Source organism: Cibotium barometz, chromosome 32 (genome assembly GCF_041138505.1).
Source record: "Cibotium barometz isolate CiBa-2024 chromosome 32, ASM4113850v1, whole genome shotgun sequence".
Lineage (NCBI taxonomy): Eukaryota > Viridiplantae > Streptophyta > Polypodiopsida > Cyatheales > Cibotiaceae > Cibotium > Cibotium barometz.
In genome coordinates this window covers 25,700,113-25,723,995 of record NC_141077.1, presented here as the reverse complement: position 1 = coordinate 25,723,995, position 23,883 = coordinate 25,700,113, and the positions used below count along the sequence as shown (strand labels likewise).

Genomic DNA, 23,883 nt, shown 5'->3' with positions numbered 1-23,883 from the left:
GATAGATTAGTCCCTCCCTGTCGGCGATCCGACCGAGAGAAACTAAGACTGTCCTGAGACCGGGAGCAAGCCCCATGCTGCCATGCATCAGTGATCCTCAGTGTCATACAAAACCGGTCCCAAGCTGCAAGCTCCGTGCCGTGCACTGTAACATGACTGCCTCCCACCCTATCTGCCGGGTCCTCAAGCATGTTGAAGTCTCCCCCAACACACCAATGTGCGGCCTCTGGCAATGCATCTGTAACCTGAGTCAGAACTCTGCTCTGGCACTAGCATGATTGGGCGCATAGATGTTGAGCACACCCAATAGCTCATCATGCATCCTCAGAATGACATACTGTGCTCTACCAGGCACAATGATCCCTCGGTCCACAATGGCCTGCCGCCATGCATCTGCAATAACCATGCATACTCCTCCCTGTCCACCCAACGGACCAAACCCTGCAGACCAGAAAGTGTCCCATCTACCAGGCATCACCGAACCATATCTCCGGATCCTGCTCTCACCCAAGTGGTGCTCCTGCATCATCAGAATGTCAATGCTGCCACCAACCAGACATCTCTGTAGCTCCTGCCTCAAGCAGCCTCGATAGCGTATAAAGTGTGCTCCGCCAAGGCCCTGTACATTCCATGAGATGATCCTCATGGATGTCCTACTGAGGTGGATGCTGTCTCAGCCGTACGGCGGGCCTTCGCAAGCGGCTTGGATGGAGAGTAGTCCCCATCCGAACGGCTGCGAGTCTGCCCACCCGGTGTACTGCAAGAATCCCGGATCAGGCGCCAGTGGCTGTGACCCATGGCGACTGCCTCCTGCTCTGACATAGTAACCTCGTGAATGCTCACATATCCTGGGTCGCGCGCCAAATCTGCAACTATGCGCACGACCAAATGTCGAATCCCGGATGTATCCACACCCTCGGGATCCAAGACAAAATGAGCCAACTCCCAAAGTCGGCCTAGCACATCTGTAACCTCCAAATCGCTCATGTGATGTGAAAACTCAACTGCCTGAGTCTTCAACGTGCTGAGAGCGAGCTCTAGAGTCCACTCCCGGTCACAAGGTCCACATAGAGGGAACGAGAAGGCCACTGCTGAGTCTAGTGCCTCCTCCCCGCGGGCCGGAGGTATCACTACATGCACTCGGATGGGTGCTGGCTCATGGGGGCCCTCTGCTCCAAAAAGCCGTGTGAAGGTAAAATCAAACGCCGCCGAGCGCTGTCGAATGCCGAGGCGACTCAGCCGACTACGAATAGAAGAAATCCGTGAGGCCCTAATCGGCATAGGTCTCCTCTGTGATGCTCGAGCGAGGTCAGTGCTCAGCGCCCTCCGGACTGCAGGTGAGCGCCAGGGAGCTGCCAGGACCTCCCGGGAGGCGAGGCGGGCGGAGGGGGAGGAGGGGGAGGCGAGGGAGGAGGAGAGGGAGCCGCTGCCGAGACCGGAGCGGGGGCGGGAGGAGGCGATGGTGGAAGCGAGGCGGTGGGAGGGGATGGGTGTGGAGGAGGTGAAGGAGGGGGAGCTGGCATCTCCTGGTCCTCGGTCGCTGCAGGGGTCTCCTCCTGAAGGGGAGCAAATCTGTTCCTCACGGGAACCCAGTGAGGCTGAGACTGTGGCTGCTGCTGCAGCGGTACCTGGGCGTGCTGCGGTGGCTGTCTCCCTCGACGGCGCCCCTGTCCAGGCTGCCACTCCGAGGTCTCTGTGGCCTGAGCAGGTGTCCCTGAGGCAGCCTGCCGAGCCGAATCTGTGGGCGGGCCATCCGTGGCCTGCTGCTGTGGTGAGGGCCGAGGTCTCCTGCGAGGGCAGGCCTTGGCCAAATGACCGACCTGCCTGCAAATGAAGCACTGGTTCGGGAGCCCCGAGAACTCCACTCTCTGATCTATCCACCCCCCCCTATCCTAGGTAGCTGAATGACCTTAGGAAGGGAGGAGATGTCAGATACTAACACTCTGACCGAAGGTAGCCCAGCTGCTCTGGCCACCACTGAAGCTGCTGAGGGGCCCGTCTCAAGAACCGAGCCCACCAGTGCTCCGAGCCTGGAGAGGAGCGGAAGATACTCCCGGCGGAGACCAGGGAAACAAACTGTAATGTGGAAGAGGCGCTCTCCCTGCTCCGCCGCAGCTGGGTCAAATCCATGCTGCCAAGGCCCTGAAGAAAGCCCGAGCACCCCTGATATCCAGAGGACTCATGGCAATGACCTTGGCAACGCTCTGGGCGGCCTCGAACTCGATCTGATAATGTCCCCGGCCCAAGAGCTGTACATCAAGGATCTTGCCCACATCTGCAAGAAGGCGAGCCTGAAGTAGATCCCTGATCTCCCCTTTGCTGGGGCGAGTGCCGACTATACGGCAGATGGTGGAGTGAGCCTGAAGGCGTTCCACCTCTGCGGTGAGGCTCGCTTCCTCTTCCGGCGAAAGAGAAAGCCTGATGGGGAGGACCTCGGTGGCGGGCGAGGGGGCTGCGGAAGAAGTCCCTCTGAGACGAGGCGGGAGGAGTCTCCATCAGAGTCTGAAGCTCAAGCGAAGGCGAGGCGAAAGCGGAAAACCTGCAAGAAGCGGGCTGCACACCAAGAGGCGGAAGGATGGAAGACGAAGAGGGAAAAAACAAAAACCCCCAAGGGTGAGAAGCAGGGAAGGGGGGGGCGGCGAAAAGAGGAAAGGCCCAGAGGGGGGGGCGGCGACAACGCGAGGAGGAGGAGGGAGGCGGGGCGCTGCTGATAGGAGGCGGCGAGAGCAGGCGAAAAGGCGGGGGGGGCGACCAGGCGGCAGCGGGGGGGGGGATGGCAACAGGCGACAGCGGGGGGGGAAGGCGAACAGGCGGCAGCGGGGGGGAACAGGCGGCAGCGGGGGGGTGAGGCGAACAGGCGGCAGCGGGGGGAGGGTGGCGAAATGGCGAAGAGGGGGGCAGCGGCGAGGAAGGAGGGGGGGCGGCGCAGCAGCGAAGAAGGAGAGGGGGGCGCAGCGGCGAGCAGAGGGAAGCAAGCGGGGGGCGGAAGGCAAACAGGCGCGAGGAGGGGGGGGAGCGACGGTGCGCAGAGCAGGGTGAGGCGGGGAGCTTCAGCGAGCGAAAAAGCCAAGATTTTAGCATATCCCCTTGTACAAACTTCTTGATCCATGATATGTGAAAAGTCGGATGAATCTTTCAACATGAAAGTGGTAGCTCCAACTTATAACTCAAAGGAGAGTTCTTCTTCATAATCCGAAAAGGACCATAGTAACGTGGTCTTAACTTTGGAAAAACTGATTTCACTCTTTTATATTGGTGAGGAGCCACGAACAAAAGAACCATATCACCTTCTTTGAATTCATCATGTCGGCGACGTCAGTTAGCTGCGTGTTGATATTGTTCCTGAACTCGAATCATTTGATCTCGAACTTGAAGAAGAACATGTTGCCTTTCTTGAACTAACTGATCCGCTAATGCCACCTTCTGTTAAAGAACAAAGTTCGATGGCACAATTGGTGTATGACCATAAGCGGCTTGAAAAGGACTCATTCCTATTGTTGTGTGATGAGAATTGTTGTAAGCAAATTCCATTAATGCTAGATAATCTTCCCCAAGATGCTAAGCAAGACTAAATATAATGTCTAAGCATCTCTTCAAGGATTTGATTAACTCTTTCAGTTTGGCCATTTGTCTGTGGATGATACGCTGAACTGAACAATAAATTCATGCCAAGTGACTTGAAAAGTGAAGTCCAAAAATGTCCTATAAACTTAGGATCTCGATATGAAATAATGGACCTTGGCAATCCATGTATCTTGAAAACGTACTGGATAAATAATGAAGCAATATCCGGAGCTTGAGCTGTCTTCTTGCACGGTATAAAATGTGTCATTTTAGACAATCTGTCGACCACCACCATTATCTGTGTATTACCTTTCGAAGAACAAGGTAAAGATGTCATGAAATCCATATTGATACTTTCCCAATGTTCATTTGGTACTAGAGGTGGTTGAAGAAGAGCTTGTTTATTTGCTTTCATTTGTTGACAAGAGAAACATGCTGTAACAAACTTTATAACATCTTGCTTCATTTAAGGCCAATAATAAGAAGCTGTCAACAACCGATATGTCTTGTTGATACTAGGATGAGCTGCATAAGGAACCTCATGATGTTCCTTCACCAAGATTTTACGCATACTTGTGTTATGAGAAACACAGATACGATCTTGATAATATAATAATCCATTGATGAGAGAATAAGCTGCATAAATCTTCAAATCAGAAGGACTAGACTGTGGAGTCGTAATCACTCGAAAAGCATTTGCAAAATCTCGATCATCTGCATAATGATCCACAAAAGGTGCTGGAATGTCGACTTGGACTATAGAAATTGCCATTGCTAAGGCCTGAGGCATTCTGCTAAGAGCATCGGCCACCACATTAGAAAGACCAGAACATATTCAATAGTCATATGGAAGTTTGCCAAATGCTCGACCCATCTGCCTTGTTGTGCATTCATAACCAGTTGTGTGAAAATATACTTCAAGGAATGATGATCTGTCTTCACAACAGAATCTGCTCCTAAAAGATAATGTTTCCAGGCTCGATATGCATGGACAATTGCCAAGAACTCCTTATCATACACTCGATAACATGTTTGAATTGTTGAATGCTTATGACTGTCAAAGGCAATGGCTCGGCCTTGTTGCATGAGACATAGCTGTCACGGTACGAAAATACGATACCGTACGGGGATTTTTGGTACGATATGAAATTTTTGGATATCGTACAATAAAATACGGTTTTTTTCTTTTTTAACGCTTACAAACTATGAAGCTTCAAGCTTGAATGTGAGGGAAGTTTGGGGGGGGGGGGGGGGGGGGGGGAGTCTACAGTGCTTGAGGAACCAGAACATGGAGATGTGTCTCTCCCAGTTGGATCTCCCAATTGTCTCCAAAAAAGAACCTGCATGGATAATGCACTACCAAAGGTCTCCCAGTGTAGCGTTTATGACTAAGGGACCGTCCTTGCACAAATATGAGCAGTGCATCTAGGGTGATAGGTTTAGGGACTCCTCTCTAGATCAAAATGGCCATGTCCAAATCTTCTCCCTCGTAAATAACTTGAGGATCTGACTATCTAGCCTACCTATACCAAGGATCTCCAAGTGATGTAGCAACATTCTCTCATCCTACCAATCAAGTGTACACTACCAGTCTACCTTGCCAGAATTTTTAGGTCTCTCAGCAATCCCATATGGAATATTGAGGATACGAAAGTTGCGAACTATTGCGGGAATTTGGGATCTTCATTAAGCAAGATTTCTATATTCTTTTTTAGCATTTGGAATTTTTTTCTCAAGGTGGGGGGGGAGGGAGGGAAATAATTTTTTTTTCAAAAAGCATACCATATGAAACCGTACGGTACAAATGGGTTCGTACTGGTACGAGAAACAACTATGGCATGAGAACTGCGCCAGTTGCAATATCAGAAGCATCTGTCAAGACTTCAAAAGGAAGATTGGGATTTGATTGCCATTACTGCGGTTGTTGTTAAAGCAACCTTTAACTTACTAAAGGCGTGAGAAGCATCATCGGACCATCGAAAAGCAAGTGCTGATTTTAAAACCTCTGTCTCAAAGGTGCTGAAATTTCTGCAAACTTAAAGACCTTCGTATGATAAAAATTGGCAAGACCCAAGAACGATCTGACATCATGAATATTTTGCTGTGTCGGCCAATCCTAAACAACTTGTATCTTCTTAGAATCAACGGAAATGCCATGAGGTGAAATGATGTGCCCAAGGTACTCCAGTGATGTCTTGAAAAATTCACTTTTCTCTAGATTGACAAAAAGTGCATTATCTCGTAAAACCTGAAAAACTTGATGCAGGTGCTTTTTGTGCTCATCGATTGAAGCACTAAATACCAAAATATCGTCCAAATAAATAATCACGAACTTGTCCAGAACGAAAAAGGTCATTCATGAGACTCATAAAAGTTGCCAGGGCATTGGTTAACCCGAAAGGCATGACCAAATACTCATAATGTTCATACTTCATGCGGAAGGCAGTCTTGTGTTCATCACCTTCACGAATACGGATCTGATGATATCTAGACTTTAGATCAATCTTGGAAAATACCTTGGTGTGAAGCAACTGATCAAATAATTCATCAATCCGAGGAAGATGATATTTATTCTTGATAGTGAGTTTGTTGAGGGCACGATAATCAATGCAAAGTCGCATTAACTTATCTTTCTTTTTTATGAGCAAAACTGGTGCACCAATAGGACTCTTACTGGGACGAATATGACCTTTGTCCAAGAGCTCCTTTAACTGGCGTTGAATTTCTTGGGATTCTGTAAAAGAGACTTGATATGGAGCACGAGTCGGTGGCGAATTGCCAGCAAGTAAATCAATCGGATGATCTACTATGTGTCGAGGAGGTAAAACTTGGGATAGTTCCGCAGGAAACAGATCCAAATGTGGGGCAAAGAAGGTCGGGCCAAATATGCCACCTTGGAATTTTGGTCAGGCACCGTCTCCTTTGTAGAATAAACCATTAAGAGTGTCGAAAAAGAACCGGCCTTTCAAACCCACCACTTTGCTTGTAGTGTGGACAAGGTTGGTGTGGAGGGTTGATCACGAAGACCTTGGAGATCGATGTCCTTACCATCTTTGACAAACTGTAAGGTGTGGCTGCGAAAACTGATGAGAGGATCATACTGATGTAACCATTGCTCACCCAAGATCATATCCTATCGGGATAAAGGCATAACCTCAAAATCCATCTTATCGCGATATTGGTGAATGCGGAAGGAGAGTCGAGGAGCCATAGTGTTGCAATTAAAACTCGATCTATCTGCCAACTCGTTCTTGTAGCTGTGGGGGCTGCGAATAGTGTGTATCTTCAATCGTTGCACCATCGCAATGCCACAAAATTGTGAAAACAGCCGCTATCAATTAGAGCTGTGATAGGACAGTCGAAAATTGAGCCAAGCAGTGTCAACACCTGAGTGGACACGAAGGTTGGAATTTTAGAGGCATCTTGTATTTTTACCACTGAAGTAATTACGCAAGCTTGTGTGTGCTGGGATATAACCATAACACGTTTGCCTTTAGAATTATCTGAAGGCTGAGCCTCATACTTGTCTTCGGAGGTGGAAGGTTCTACATTGGAGTTTTGCCGAATACTGAATTGTTTAGGGCATTCGAACCATCAGTGGTTTCTAGAACAAATGGTACATAGACCTATCTTCTGTTGACCTGTAGTAGCAAGGGACTGCTTCGGGTTATGGGATTGGTCGCGTCCAAAGTCATGACCACGGTTTGATCCTCGTGGTTGATAAGACTGTTGGAGTCACGACCACGGTTTGATCCTCGTGGTTGATAAGACTCGCGCCATGGTCGATCAGAAAAGGACCCCTCTCGTTGCCGAGGCTTCTGCAAGGGCTGCTGCTGCTGCTGAGAATTGGGTCGAGGTTGAGAACCGCCAAAAGATTTGGAACCATCACGAACAAATTTATGCCGTTGCCGAAAGTAGAAGAGCCTCGGCGACCTTGTAACGAAGATCCCCGTTGTGTAATTGGAATATCGGCTATGCGTTCAGCATAGCCAATAGCAGCTGCAAGATCAACTGGGTCATATTTGTGAAGATCCCTCAACAAAAGCATGTAGCTTGTCTTCTGGGAATAATGTTGAAATCTCCAGTACCAAACTGGTAAACTGCGAGATATAAGAGGCCAATGATCTAGTTTGGGTCAAATGTCGAATTTTTCCCACGTGTTGACGGTCTTTCCGTTAGAAAGTCGCCGTTGCACCATAAGAATGCATTGTCTTTCAGCAAAGACGCGGCGAAGGTAATCTTTCTTGCATCGGTGAGGTCCATAGTGAATGGGAGAGTTAATTAGGGTTATTCATGTGGGAGACATACACAGAGAAACAAGGGAGAGAGAGAGAGAGAGAGAGTTGTGGGGATAAGTCAACTCACCAAGAGATGAGTGTGTGACTCCCCTATCACACATGTATATTGCACTAGTACACATAGTGCACTTAGTACATTAAAAGTACTAAGTGTACTATGTACTATAACTTATGGGCTTGTACACACTATAAGGGTGGGCATAGTGCCTTTACCCCAACAACCTCCCACTTAAAGGCAAAGTGCCCTTAAGTAAAGGAAAAATCAGCATGTACATGATAATATACAAGGCCATATCAAGGCTGAAACTGGCCTCATCCAATGCCCATCAAGTGTCTGCAATGAGCAAACCGCTCCGGAGGCAAACTCTTTGTCAACAGATCAGCCGGGTTGTCATCCGTGTGAATCTTAACAAGCTGAATTTGCTTGTTCTCTATCACCTCTCTGATGAAGTGATACTTCACATCCACATGCTTCGTCTTTGCATGAAAGACAGGGTTCTTTGCCAACTGGATGGCACTCTGACTGTCACAATGCAACAATGGAATATCCCCTGTATAGCCCAAATCAACCAATAACCGAGATAGCCATAATGCCTCCTTGCAAGCCTCTGTGGCTGCAATATACTCGGCCTCTGTAGTAGATAAGGCAGTGCACTTCTGCATCCTGGATATCCATGACACAGCACCTCCTGTGAATGTAAACACATAACCGGTAGTAGACTTCCGGTTATCTGGATGACCGGCATAATCCGAATCCGTGTAACCATGCACTAATGCGAGACCTATTACGATCCTCAATACTGTCTACAAGGTCTTAGCAAAGGCCTTGAGTTTGAGGATCCAGCCCTTCCTGGGGGAGTTGATTCATGCTACCCAGACCGGATTTGTCAAGGAGCGTAGTATCCTTGACAACATTTTCACCCTCTGGGAGGCGACGGCCCGAGCTAGATTTCTTGGTGAGGACCTGGTCGTGATGCTTCTCGATTTTGAGAAGGCATACGATCGAGTCGATTGGAGTTTCTTAGAGGGCACGATGCTTCGCCTGGGCTTTGAGCCAGTTTGGATTCGAGGAGTGGCGGCTCTATATTCCACAGCTCGTAGCCAGGTGCTGATGGCAGGAGGACGGGGGCCGAGTTTTGAGTTGACCAGATCAGTCCATCAGGGGTGTCCTCTCGCCCCGTTTCTTTTTCTCTTCTTTGCTGAGGCTATGAGCATGTATCTGACGACAGAGGAGGTTTGTTTGAGAGGACTCCAACTCCGAGTCCGGGGGGAGGACCTGCTCGATGCTGAGTTTGCTGATGACACGGGTTTATTTTTGCATGGCCAGGAGGCCAATCTTCAGAGGGCAGAGCAGTTTTAGGTTTTTAGTGCAGCTTCGGGAGCATTGATCAATTGGCGCAAGACAGTGGCCTTTTGGATCAGTAGCGCTCCCACTCCGGCATGGAGCCCAGACCCGGGTTTTCGATGGATTCGTCCTGGCACAGCAGTGCGGTATTTGGGATGCCAAATTGGACTAGATTTGTCAGCAGATTGCCCCGCTTCTTCTGAGCATTCGGAGGAAGCTTTTGTATTGGCTTACAGCTTGGCTATCCTTGGCTGGGAGGGTGGTGGTGGCGAATCAGGTGCTTTTAGCGACCATGTGGTACATCACGTCTTGCTGGATCCTCTCGAGCTCTTGCATCAGCCAGGTACAGAGGCTGATCAGGAACTTTCTTTGGTCTGGGCGGGACGGTCAGTCAGCCCGGGCTAAGGTCGCTTGGGCAGTTATTACACTTCCGCTGGCCCAGGGGGGCTTGGGCATTATAGATCCAGTTGATCAGAGTAGAGCCTTATTGGGGAAGCTTATTGTTCGGGGGCTGCTTCCAGGCGCTGAGCCTTGGAAAGAACTTCTTTTGTAGCGGCTGCAGGCTCGGGCTCCTCCAGCAGGGGGCACTTGGGCGTCGGAGATACAATGGATCTTCATAGAGATGAGGAGGACAGGCCTCAGTAGAGGATGGGAGGACAGATTTGCCTTGAGCATCCTGCGAGCTTGGGAGTTGCTGAGACCGGGACTCCTTCAGAGACCACCTTCTTGTGATGAGGAGCGGGCCAGATAGCCGCTCATCTGGAGCCCAGCGGTTCGCACAGAGCAGGGTCATATGCTGGGTTCTCGGCCTCGTCTAGCCTGGGGACCATTGGCGGCAGGCCCAGCACGTAGTTTTGGAGACTGACAGGCCTTTTGCAGTCTCCCAGAGGAGATCCAGGTGGAGAGGTTGAGTCACTTCAGAGGGGGGCTGATTATGAGGGATGACATTCAGGAGGCACTCACAGAGGAGTGGTTCACGCCTCTCGAGCCAGTGGCCCCACGGTGGATGGGAGCCTTTACACAGTTGGAGATCCTGATTGCTGTCAGAGCTTGCATTGAGGATGGTAGATGCCTCTACTATGAGATCCAGGATGAGGGCAGACTTCAGAGAGTGGAGGTGGAGTCGCCTTTGGTTGCAGAGTGCATTTTTCAGGGGATACGGGTAGTGGCCGCCGCTTCTCGGAAGTGGCATATTGACCCACACCTTGCAGATGTGGACTCTCATTGGCGCATATGGGCTTATGCAGCGCGCCCCTTGGCCCGGCTCCAGTGGGACCCTGGCGAGTACGAGTGGCATGATCCTTATGCATCCCCGGAGGCCACAGAGATCACCTTTTTCCAGTATACTGTTCGGTTGGGGAGACATATTTTGACGGCAAGGAGATTGGTCTCTCCAGTTGCATCGGAGCATTGGCGGCTACAAGGACTCTCACAGGAGTTCCTGGAGGATTTTTGGACCAGGCTCTGGGCTAGTTGATAGGCACGCAGGATCTCGACTTTCCAGTGGGCTGGTCGCCCACAGGGGCTCTGCAGTTGGCACCTGGCTTGTCTACAGCGGTCTTCCGGCGGCCTGCGGCGGCGGTCGATGCGGCCACCCTATGGAGACACAGAGACATTGCCTATGGGACTGTCCTCAGGTGCAATAGATTTGGCTGCGGATGCTGCGCATTCTGGCCCCCCTCTCTCCAGAGGGTATGTATACGTGGGGTGCGGCTGCTTGGTCGACTTCGTCAGGGCCTGCTATGGGCTATGAAACGGAGCAGGACAGGCAGGCCATCAGATTCCATCAGATTCATTAGGGGCCAGCCTCGCCTTGTTCCTTCACCGGATTTCTCGTCCGCCAGCTGGACACAGGAGAGGGATCTACGATGGGAGCTCCTCAGCAGCCTCACCATATGGTTCACCTGGAGAGCCCGGTGTTTCAGGGCCTTTGAGGGGAGACTGGAGCCACCAGCAGAGACTGTTCGGTGGATTTGGCAGGAGTTGATCCACACTGTAGGAGGATAGTATGACCGCATCCGGGGTGACTCGGATGAGGCGATCTTGCGGCGTCAGGCCTTCCACACCACTTGGCGCACCGGCCCCTTCTATACCCTACACGTGGGTTCCCCCCGCTGGCACTACAGGCCACCTGTTTGGCTTTTCCCCCCTCCTATTGTATGATATAGCCCCTCAGTCTTTGTACTGATATTTGTATTTTTCTGCACCTAGGGAGAGTCTCCCTAGCTGCCTTGCTTGGATCTCTGCTTTGTTTTCTTATGAGCAGGAGAGGATCTTTTGTAGCCCTACGGGCATTTTTATATAACTAATGAAAGGATCTTTTCTCGGAAAACCGTTCTCTAATTGTCTTTAGTTATTGTATTCAATCTTAGTTATGTCTCTTAAAGTATTAAAAGACTAGGAAGTCCTCAGAGAGGCATACTTCATCAACATCATCTACAACATGAGTGGTACCTTTCCGATGGTTCTCTAATAAGATGTTTAATGGATCATAAGCTTTTTCAACGGTTTTCTTCCTTCAAGGAGGAGGCACATAGAGCACAAACAGGTGCTTCAACTTATGATGCTGAGACCACCACAAGGTCTACCTCCTATGCTTCTTTCATGCAGCCATGGGATCTTCTTGATTTAGCATCAATGCGTGTCTACGTGCATGTGTTCAGCACCAACACACTTCTTCGACGAACACATCTTAACTCTAGGTCGTCTTGGCCCATGAGCCTAAAAGGATGATCCAAGCATCCATTGCTTGGAAACGACGCCAAAAAAGGATCTTTATTGGCATCGAGGGGGGAATCTTCCTCAATTTTTAAACTGTGTTTGAGTCGAGGGTTCTCTGCTTGGGTTGTCCCCAAAATCTAAATATTTTGGGGAATCTTCCTCAATTTTTAAACTGTGTTTGAGTCGAGGGTTCTCTGCTTGGGTTGTTCCCCAAAATCTAAATATTTTGGATGTCTTTTTAGAGGAGTTGGAATGCCTTGATGCTATAAAAGGCAAAGATGTATTCTCGTGCCATTTAGGAGTCGGGAGAGGTGCCACTCATGTGCATGAAAACCAATCACTCTCACCCTTTGCAAGGTGCATCCCCTAAAATCCTCCAAGGGGGTCTTCGCTCTCGCTAGTCTACCATGAGGTCCAATAGAGAAGGTGAGTAAGGCGGAGCTCTCATCCGCGCCATGAACTGCCAGGGGTATATTGTGCCTGTTGAACACTCCCAGCCACTGTAGGGGAGGAGGGTCCAGTATTGCGGCCAGCCACTCTGGAGGGATAGAGGAGTCAATGTCGAGGCTAAGTCTCTCTCCACCCTAGATCCCAGTAAGGCCCCTCTCCTAGGCCTCTAGGGGCAGCTATCTGAATGGAAGCCAAGATAGTCAAGGCTTCCGGATGCAATATCTTAGCTTCAAAGCTTTCTTGGGTGCTTCCAAGAATATTTAAATGCTAGAATAATTCATCTAGTTTTGAAGAGGAAAGAGATGATCCCATCAAGAGCTCTTGTTCTTAGTCCTTGGGCAAGATATGTAGTACTCAATTAAGTTTCATCGCACTTCCTTAGAGCCTAGCTTTTTTCTGACTCCTAAATTTCTAGATTTCCATAGAGACCTAAAGCCAAGGGTTTAGGCAGCCAACATGTAAGAGGCATGCATGGGGAGTGTTGGAATCATGGCCAAGTCTAGGAGGCAGTGAGTGAGAGTGGAAGGAGAGGTGGAGAGATCAAGCCATGGTGTGTGGATGCATAGACATAGATATGGAGGAGAAATGAAATGAAATGAAATGATATATTAACGTCTCTAAGAGGCCATAGTGGCCTATGAGACCAAAACTGAGAGTACATCTAAAGTTGGTGTCTCATCAAAGAGAACAATTAAATGAGACTAAAAAGTACAATAAATTGATTGTCCTACAGTTATAAGAACAAAACTGTAAGACTCCGAGATGATACTGAGTAGAAAATACTGGAAAATACTGAAAAATGTATATCAGGTAGATCCATGTATGCTGATCAGTTGAAGTGTTGCCATCTCCTTAGATCAAGTATCTCCGCCATGGTGCTGTCTAGAATGGAGAGGTCGTAGAAGCAAGGTAGGCGCCTCCGATGCCGAGTAATAATGGCTCTGATCTAGTATGAACAATAGTACTCAAGTGAGAAAGAGATTGCACATGAACACGATTGTATTATGAATGATAATAGTCACACCATGTACAATGTATTTATAGGCACTAAGGCCTTATCTTCTAACCATAGTTGTTTCTCGTACTGGTACGAACCCATTCGTACCATACGGTTCGTATGGTACGGTACCGTACCGTACGATATCGTACGGTACATTTTTTTAAATTTCTTATCCCCCCCCTCCACCTTGAGAAAAAAATTCCAAATGCTAAAAAAGAATATAGAAATCCTGCTTTAACGAAGATCCCAAATGCCCGCAATAGCTCGCAACTTTTGTGTCCACTCAGTATTCCATATGGTTGCTGAGAGACCTAAAAAATCTAGCAAGGTAGACTGGTAGTGTACACTTGATTGGTAGGATGAGAGAATGTTGCTACATCACTTGGAGATCCAAAGAGAGACTCTGGTGATTTTGGATTTAGGTCGTCCAGCCTCTCATGTGTCTCTAGTGGGACCCCGGAGAGCGGACATGGCATGATCTAGAGGACAGTGAAGAGATGCATGGCACCCCCTTTGTTGCATACATTGCACGGATGGGCCATAGGATTCAAATGCCAAAGGTTGAGGGCATTCCAGCAACAACAAGACACTGGTAGTCCCAAAGTATCCTGCCGCACTTTTATTCAGATTTTTGGAAGTGGTGGTGGGATAGTTTTCGGCCACGGAAAATCACTCTCTTCATGTGGCAGCTGGCACATAGGAGCTTGGCAGCTAGCACTTGGTTGGCCATTGGGGGTAGACCAACATTATGTCCGAGGTGTGGCCATCCCTAGGAGTCTGAGCGTCGTTGTCTTTAGGATTTCCTGAAGGCTCAGCAGGTTTGGTAGTGGATCCTACGCATTTTCACTATGGATCAGGCCTCCACCTGCATTGTTGCGTGGGACACAATCGCTTGGGCCACTAAGGCCGCAGTCGTCATGCATATGGGGAGGGCGGGGGACTAGCCCTTCAAGTCTCTCACCTACATATCTCTGATGTGCCAGTTCCAACTCCACCTATAGGTCACTGGACTCCATGTTTCAGCTAGAGAGATGGGAGATTCGCAGCAGTATTGCTGCGTGGCACATCTGGAGAGCTCGATGCAGCGAAGCCATGGAAGGCACCCTTACCCCGTCAGTGGAGTCCATCCGGAGCATCTGGCTCAACATCACTCATATCCTCCATGGTCAGTGGGGAAGCTTCAAGGTGGCTTAGACCACATGCGGAAGCGCCGGGAGGCCTTCATGAGGATCTGGCATCACGGTCCCTTTCTTACTGATAGTGGTGGCAAGCCCACTTGGCACTACAGACCACCTGTGGTTGTTTTCCCGTCCCCCCATTGTATGAGATAGCCGTCTCCTCCTAGAGCAGCCAGCCAGAGGAGGAGCATACTCCCCTTTTATGCATCGTGACTCTCGCTTCCCATTTGGGGACGAGTTTGTATTTAGCCATCATGGCTGTTTTCTTGGTAACTAATAGGAGGATCTTTTTTTGGAAAAGAAAAAAAGCCTTGACTAACTTGATCTACCTACTGATTTGGAACACTAATGTATAAGCAATGAATAGACAACAGAGAGAAGAGAGAGATGAATTGTATTACTACGGTATAGAAAGATGTATATTGCTTTACAACTACCATGGCCTTTGGCCTTCCAAAAGGGACTGAATTCTTGACCAAAAGATTGACTATGACTTGCCTGGGGATCACATGCGTATGTCTGAACTATTGCTTGCTATTTATAGGCTCATGGGAGAACCCCTACAACAATCCGATTGCTGTCGACCAGCACAAAAAATCATTTAAATATCATGTAATGTTGTTGACTCCCCTATATGGTGCTTATGACCTTGCTGACTGGTGATGCTTGTGGACCTGCTTCTTCTTCCTTGCCTGAGCCTGCTAGTGCCCTAAATCTACCCTAAGACTAAGACTAATATCTAATCAGGGATTAGCTATGCGATTAGCCATGTCTGCGTGTGTGCACTTTGATTGATAAACCTCGTCACTCCTCCGATTCCACTCCAAACCTAGTTTGAGAATTGTGCATCTGTTCCTCCACTGTCCCCATGCCTACAATCTTTTTCCCCTTACCAGAGCTTCTATTGAACTGTGCACCTTACCTGGGACAGCGTAGTGCTTAGATGGTTGAGCTTGAATGCTTTGATACCAATGTTGCATGCAGAAGCCTTGACTAACTGGATCCCACCTACTAATTTGAAACACTAATGCAAAAGCAAGGAATAGACAGGAGAGAGAATAGAGAGATGAATTGTATTTTCAGTATATTACTATGGTACAAAAAGATGTATATTGCTGTACAATTTCCATGACCTTTTGCCTTCCAAAAAGGGACTGAATTCTTGACCAAACGGCTGACTTGACTATGAGGTACCCCCAACTAGGGATCAGATGCTTATGACTGAACTATTGCGTGCTATTTATAGGCTCATGCAGCAATCCGACTACTGTTGGATTGCAGAGACAAGCACAAAAAATCATTTTAATATCATGTAATGCTACTAACTCCCATGTATTGTGCGTATGATCTGGCCGACTGGTGATACTTGTGGACCTGCTTCTTCTTCCTTGCCTGAGCCTGCTAATGCCCTAAATATACCCTAAGACTGCTGCCTAATCAGGGATTATCTATGAGATTAGCCATGTCCACGTGTGTGCAGTTGACATAAGATTCTCTGCATCTCATGGTGACGTATGATAGTCTACGAATACATAGCATGGAAACAAAGCTGTCTGAAATTGGCATTGCAAATGCTCGATCCTTTCATTCTTTTGTTGATGTCCCTTCTTAGCATGCTTGAGCAATCGTGACAGCTCTAGGCAATAGCATCTTGCACGTTTTGTGGCTTTTTATTTGGGGAGATCCAAGTGTTCTGTTGTATGACAACAATGTGAATCAATGTAGGAATGTGTATGGCTATTCAGGCATTTACACAGCCCAATGCAGAAGGATTCTTAAATATCATTGCTGGGTAAGTTCTTTTACTTGATGGGATGACTTTTATTGCAGTAATGTGAAAACCATCATGGTGACATGAGCAATCATTCTGTAGTCATATCCCCACAGACTCGGGAATTACATGGTCAATTTTAATAAAGAGATTCTAAGCTAATCTGTTGATGATACCAATTGAAGGTATGAGGATGGAAGCATGGCGATTTGGGATCTACGTAGTGCAAAAATGCCTTATTTAATGACAAGATTTCATCAAGAGCCAGGTTCCATCTACATTTTTTTAAATAAATTATAACTCTTACAGCATAGCTTTAACAGAGATGAGTTTGTAGTTGTTTAATCTGTGGTCATATGCCTCAGCTTCTTTGCTCTAAATCCATTTTTGCACTTTGACAGTGTTAAGCATAGCACTAGATGGCCCTTGCCACGGTGGTGTCTCTGGGGCAGCTGATGACAAAACAGTCTTTTTTACTATCGATTATCAGCAGGTGCTGCTCTCATCTTTGGATTGCACACTAGAAAAATAACTGCTTATGTCTACAGAATAGATTATTATACTGGAATTGTAGAGTGATTTTTGCATGATACACTGAAGCCATGGTGCCATTTTGCAAAGTACACCTAAGCACGACGGGACTCAGCTGCATCACTCTGACAGCCACTGCAGGTGAATCAAACTCGATCTAAGAGTAGCCAAATCCAAGAAAACGAATGAATGCCGATGGTTTTTCCGAGCTTCTTGATAAGGGCTGTGCCTGGAGCAAGTTGTGGATATGTCCGTGTGGGGGATGGCTCCCTACAATCTTGCAAACCAACGAAGAGGCCAGGAGGAATTACAGTTTCTTTCGATGCCTTCCCGTAGCGGAAGCTGGTATTTTCAAGGAGACGATGGCTCCCATCCGCATCTGTGTGGTTCTACATCACTCCAGGCCTTTCACCACGGAGAGTGGTGCGATGGTCTTCTCTTTCCCCTTGCATGCGGCTTTGGGGACGGTATGGAGCATGGAGTCCGTGTCTGCCATGCATGGGCAGGAGGTAGAGCTCTCTTACCATCTGCAGGACCTCTGGATTACTGACGTGCTCACTCACTTTTGGCCGTTGGCGCAGATGGAGTTGGGTGGCTCTAGCCACAAGGATCAAGGCGGGGAGTTGGTGTCCTCTAGCCTGGAGGTGCTCCTTTTTGTATTTGTTCATGTCTCGATGGTAGGACCCCTCCCCCCCTCCATATACCTTCACTGTGACAGATGGAGTCCAGAGTATGCTTGCTGGAGGGCCCACATAGAGATGTTCCACATGGAGGGTAGGGTTCGTAACCACCTGGTGAGAGGCTTCGCCCCAGACCGGATTGTGATTACTCACCATCCAAACCCATGCCCAAGACTCTCTGAGTGGAGGGCAGTTCCGACAGTTCCGTCTCCCACTGCGCTTAGATATGCGGATTGTCTATGGAACAGTCAGGGTTTGGATGAACTGTAGTGCTTGAGGAGGCGGAGGATCCTCAGAGAGGAGTTTCACAGAGTCGTAATCGGTGGACCTATTGATATACTCTTCCTTTAGGAGCACCATCTCGCCGAGGTCGCACCCCTCCCAAGCCGAGTACTCCGTCCCTGAGACGGTGTCCATGCCTCCTCGAGTCTGTCCTCCGCCACCTAAAATCACCACCCCTGCACCAAAATCAGCTTGTGAGAGGACTCATGGACCGGAATCCAAAAAGTTGCTCTGCCTGCTATGGTGTTCCGAGCGTACAGGCTAAGGAAACCCACTCTGTCCTCTCCAATCCTAATGATCACCCTTTGCGCTCTCCTTGTGACTATGGTGCTTGAATCAATCACTTTCGGTAAGAGCTGCTCACTTACGGAGATGCATACCCCACCTTGGATCCCGGCGGGGCCAAAGGCATGGGACTAGAAGTGTGGCTTTTGCCATGGAGTATCTCCCGTACGAGCTGATTTTGGCTCTACGGGGACAGGATCCACGGCACTTACCAGAGTTTGAGCACAGCCCAGGGAGTCTAAGCTTCTTGAGATCAGACGAGAGGTACAAGCCCCAACCTCTCTAGACTGGACTGTTTTTACATTGATGAGTGGGCTTGTGGACGAGGGAACACGGTTGGCATTCTTGAGGCATGTCATGACCCTGTTTTTTTCTCTTGACAGTTTGCAAGTGTGCACGGGGACACGGTGGACAGTGTGAATGGCACCAGTTTGGGGAAATAATAACATGGACAGATTGGTTCAGTTATTGGGGTCAAAGATGACTCTAGGCATTTAATAAGGTCCTTTTGCAACCCCATGTGGGGGAAGGGGACAAAGGTTTAAAACCTTTAAAAATTAAAGAACTACCCTTTATGGAGGGATCGTGGCCCATAAGCTATTTTTGGGGGAGACCCTTTTTATGAAGAAGTCAGGCTGCAGCTTATGGAGGTGCTTTTTTTTTTTGGCGGGCAGGGCTGAAAGCTGGAGGTGTGTGCGTTTTCTTATAGAGGGGCTGGCGGCTGTAGAGAGAGGCCTCATTCTTGGTGAAAAGCAGGCGGGGCAGAACAGCATGTACATGCCTTCTTCTTCTTCTTTCTCATGAGGGAGTTGGCAGGCTGGGCTGCAGGAAAAGGAGAGCTGAGCAGGGAGCGTAGAGTCCAGCTGGACAACAGGCTCATCCTCTGTCCCCCCCGCCTGCCCTGTCGTCCTCTCCGCCCTCGCGTTTGCTCCCCCCCCGCTGGTCTTCTCGCGTCCCCCGCCCCTGCTCTGTAGCGCCCGCCACTCCTGCTGCTCCTCCTTTGCGCCCCCCTGTTACCCTTCCTCAGCGACTCACCACCCCCTCCGCCTCCCTTTTTGTGGTTTTTCCGCCCCCCTCTGTTTCTCTGTCTTCCGCCTTTCCCCCTCCGCCTTTTGTGCAGCTCGGTTCTTGCAGGACTTTGTGCCTTCGCTTCGCCTTCGACTTAGCTTCAGACACTGATGGAGGCCCCTCCCACCCCACCTCAGAGGGACTCTTCCGCAGCCCCCTCGCTCGCCCCTGAGGATACCCCCATCAGGCTTTCTCTTTCGCCAGAAGAGGAAGCGAGCCTCGCCACAGAGGTGAAATGCCTCCAGGCACATTCCACCATCTGCCATATAGTCGGCACTCGCCCCAGCAGAGGGGAGATCCGGGATCTTCCAGGCCCGCCTTCTTGCAGATGTGGGCAAGATCCTGGACGTTCAGTTACTGGGCCGTGGACACTACCAGATTGAGTTCGATTCCAGCCTAGAGCGTGGCCCAGGTCCTAGCCATGAGTCCCCTTGACATCAGGGGCGCTCGGGCATTCTTCAGACCTTGGCAGCATGGCTTCGACCCAGCAGCGGCCGAGCAGGGAGAGCGCCTACTCCATGTCACAATTTGCTTCCCTGGACTCCGCCGCGAGTACCTTCCGCTCCTTTCTAGGCTAGGAGCATTGGTGGGCTCGGTGCTTGAGACTGGCCCTACAGCAGCTTCAGTGGTGGCTAGAGCAGCTGGTCTACCTTCGGTCAGAGTTTTGGTTCCTGACATCTCCTCCATTCCGAAGGTCATTCAGCTACCTAGGATAGGGGGGGGATGGATTGATCAGAGAGTGGAGTTTTCGGGGCTCCCGAACCAGTGTTTTATATGCAAATAGGTCGGCCACATGGCCAAGGCCTGCCCTCGCAGGAGACTCCGACCTTCACCGCAGCAGCAGCAGGCCCCCGATGGCCTGCCCACAGATGCGGCTCGGCAGGCAGCCTCCGGGACACCTCACCTGCTCAGTCCATAGAGACCTCCGAGTGGCAGCCTGGACAGGGGCGCCGTAGAGGGAGACAGCCACAGCAGCACGCCCAGAGACCGATGCAGCAGCAGCCACAGTCTCAGCAGCACTGGGTTCCAGCGAGGAACAGCTTTGCTCCCCTCCAGGAGGAGACCCCAGGCTGAGGATCAGGAGATGCCAGCACCCCCTCCTTCGCCCCCCCCCCCCCCCCCCCCCCTCCCCCCTCCCCCCCTCCCGCCTCGCTTCCACCTTCGCCTCCTCCCGTTCCCGCTCCCGTTTTGTCAGCGGCTCCTTCTCCACCCCCCTCTCCCCCCCCTCCTTCCCCTCCGCTCGCCCCCAGGGAGGCCCTAGCAGTACCCTGGCGCTCACCTGCAGTCTGGCGGGCACTGAGCACCGACCTTGCTCGAGCACCGCAGAGGAGACTTACCATGTCGATTCGGGCTTCACGGATATCCTCTATCCGCAGTCGGCTGAGTAGTCTCGACACTAGATAGCGCTCGGAGGCTTTTGACTACTCCTTCACACGGCTTTTTGGAGCGGAGGGCCATCATGAGCCAGCACCCATCAGAGTTCATGTAGTGATACCTCCGGCCCGAGGGAAGAAGGCACTTGATTCAGCGGTGGCCTTCTCCTTCCCTCTCTGTGGCCCTAGCGATCGGGAGTGGACTCTGGATCTCGCTCTTAGCATTTTGAAGACTCAGGCAGTTGAGTTTTCTCACCATGTGAGCGATCTGGAGGTGACAGACGTGATAGGCCGACTCTGGGAGTTGGCTCATTTTTTCTTGGATACCGGGAGTGTGGATGCCTCCGGGATTCTACATTTGGTGCTTCGCATAGTGCAGACCTAGCACGCGACCCTGGTTATGTATGCATACACGAGGTTGCTCTCTCTGAGCGGGAGGTAGTCGCCATGGGACACAACCACTGGTGCCTGATCCGAGATTCTTGCAGCACACCGGGTGGGCAGATTCGTAGCCGCTTGGATGGGGACTATTCTCCATGCCAGCCGCTTGCGAAGGCCCGCCGTACGGGTGAGACAGCCTCCACCTCAGCAGGTCATCCATGAGGATTATCTTATGGAATGTATAGGGCCTTGGTGGCGCACACTGTACGTTATCGTGGCTGCTTGAGGCAGGAGCTTCAGAGATGTCTGGTTGGGGGCAGTATTGATATTCTGATGATGCAGGAGCACCATTTGAGTGAGAGCAGGATCCGGAGATACAGTTCGGTGATGCTTGGTAGATGGGACACATTTTGGTCTGCAGGGTTTGGCCCTTGGGTGGGCAGGGAGGAGTATGTATGGTCATTGCGGATGTATGGCGGCAGGCCATTGTGGATCGCGGGGTCATTGTGCCTGGTAGAGCACAGTATGTTATTCTGAGGATGCATGATGAGCTCTTTGGCATGCTCAATGTCTATGCGCCCAACCATGCTAGTGCCAGAGCAGAGTTCTGGACCCTTGTTACGGATGCATTGCCCGAGGCCGCACATTGGTGTGTCGGGGGAGACTTCAACATGCTTGAGGATCCGGCCGATAGGGTGGGAGGCTGTCATGTTACAGTGCACGGCACGGAGCTAGCAGCTTGGGAGCGATTTTGCATGACACTACGGATCACTGATGCATGGCAGCATGAGGCTTTCTCCCACTCTCAGGACAGTCTTAGTTTTTCTCGGTCGGATCGCCGACAGGGAGTGACTAATCTATCACGGATTGATCGCTTCTATGTGGGCGACAGGTTCGGGGAGCGTGGGGGCTCCATTGGCATTCTCGCTTGGCACCTCTTTTTCAGACTATGCGTCAGTTATTTTGACACTTGAGGAGAGGACACGGGAGACCAGCTTGCAGTTGAGGATCCTAGAGAGGATACTTACAGATCCTAGTCTATCTGAGGACATTGAGAGGATAAGGGATGATAGCCAGAGCTCTGACCAGGATGCAGCAGGCCAGTGTGCCCAGAGACTCTTCAAGCTCAGCTCTTTTTTGCACGCTGTAGCCTTGACACGGCTAGGAGAGACACGAGAGCGGGAGCGTCGTTTGAGACCTAGCCTTGCTTCGCTCCAGTGCCTTCAGGAGCAGCAGCCTACATGTGAGTGCGTGGCGTCCGAGCTGAGCCAAGCATGCCAGGAGGTTAGAGAGGCAGAGGAGCAGAGACATGAGTTCTACTATCATCGCTAGGCCTCTCAGTGGACGCAGCTTGGTGATAGAGTGACTGGGGAGTTCTTTGAGATTATAGGACGCCGCCATGCTCGAGCAGGAGTACACTAGCTTAGGAGGCAGGACGGATCGTTAGCCACTGAGCCCGAGGAGATCAGAGCCATTGCCACTGAGTTCTATAGAGACCTGCTTTCAGCGGAGCCAGCCACGGAGGCACGGGATGCTTGCAGACAGACTGTGTGGGCCCATGTACAGAGGAGGGTCACAAATCGTATGCGCACAGTTCAGGGTGAGTCTCTTTCAGAGGTTGAGCTTGCTGAGGCTTTGAGGGTCCTTCCGCACCATAGTTGCCCTGGGGAGGACGGATTGACGCCTGCCTTTTTTATGCGCTATTGGGACCTTTTGGGGCCAGGCCTCCGCAGGGGCTTTCAGTATGTTTTGGACATTGGAGTGATGCCACAGAGCTTTTCAGAGGGCTTGATCTTTCTTATCCCCAAGGGGGAGAGAGTATGAGATGATATTCGGCATTGGAGACCTATTACGATCCTCAATACTGTCTACAAGGTCTTAGCAAAGGCCTTGAGTTTGAGGATCCAACCCTTCCTTGGGGAGTTGATTCATGCTACCCAGACAGCATTCGTCAAGGAGCGCAGTATCCTTGACAACATTTTCACCTTCTGGGAGGCGACGGCCCGAGCTAGATTTCTCGGTGAGGACCTGGTCGTGATGCTTCTCGATTTTGAGAAGGCATACGATAGAGTCGATTGGGTTTCTTAGAGGGCACTATGCTTCGCCTGGGCTTTGAGCCAGTTTGGATTCAAGGAGTGGCAGCTCTATATTCCACAGCTCGTAGCCAGGTGCTGGCAGGAGGACGGAGGCCGAGTTTTGAGTTGACCAGGTCAGTCTGTCAGGGGTGTCCTCTCGCCCCGTTTCTTTTTCTCTTCTTTGCTGAGGCTATGAGCATGTATCTGACGGCAGAGGAGGTTGGTTTGAGAGGACTCCAACTCCCAGTCCGGGGTGAGGACCTGCTCGATGCTGAGTTTGCTGATGACACGGGATTGTTTTTGCATGGCCAGGAGGCCAATCTTCAAAGGGTAGAGTAGTCGCTACAGGTTTTTGGTGCAGCTTCGGGAGCATTGATCAATTGGCGCAAGACAGTGGCCTTTTGGATCAGTAGCGCTCCCACTCCGGCATGGAGCCCAGACCCAGGTTTTAGATGGATTCCTCCTGGCACAGCAGTGCGGTATTTGGGATGCCAGATTGGACTAGATTTGTCACCCGAGCAGCAGATCGCTACTTCTTCTGAGCATTCAGAAGAAGCTTTTGTATTGGAGTACAGCTCGGCTATCCTTGGCTGGGAGGATGGTGGTGACAAATCAGGTGCTTTTAGCGACCATGTGGTACATCACATCTTGTTGGATCTTCTCGAGCTCTTGCATGTCAAAGAAGAACCCCTTCAGTGATGGATGCACTCTGCAAAGAGTGCGGATGATTGGTTTCCATGAACATGGTTGGTACATCAACCCTGCACCAACCAAGGTGGTGAGAGAGGTCTTTTGGCGTTTATGGTTATGGGAGGGCCGCCTAGTCATGGACCTTCCTGGGGGACCCTAGAGAATGGACATGGCACGATCCCTTTGCTAGA

General features: G+C 50.3%; 1 protein-coding gene across 6 annotated transcripts in view; it reads left to right on the top strand.

Annotated features, from left to right (window-relative positions):
• Positions 1 to 23,883, top strand: part of EMB2757 (Transducin/WD40 repeat-like superfamily protein) — a 121,403-nt gene that overhangs the window by 75,933 nt on the left and 21,587 nt on the right. For all 6 annotated transcript variants that reach the window (XM_086772149.1, XM_086772146.1, XM_086772148.1 and 3 more), the window contains 3 exons: positions 16,282 to 16,348; positions 16,513 to 16,595; positions 16,729 to 16,820. In XM_086772149.1, coding sequence (XP_086628275.1) covers positions 16,282 to 16,348; positions 16,513 to 16,595; positions 16,729 to 16,820 — 242 coding nt within the window. The remainder of the gene's footprint in view (positions 1 to 16,281; positions 16,349 to 16,512; positions 16,596 to 16,728; positions 16,821 to 23,883) is intronic.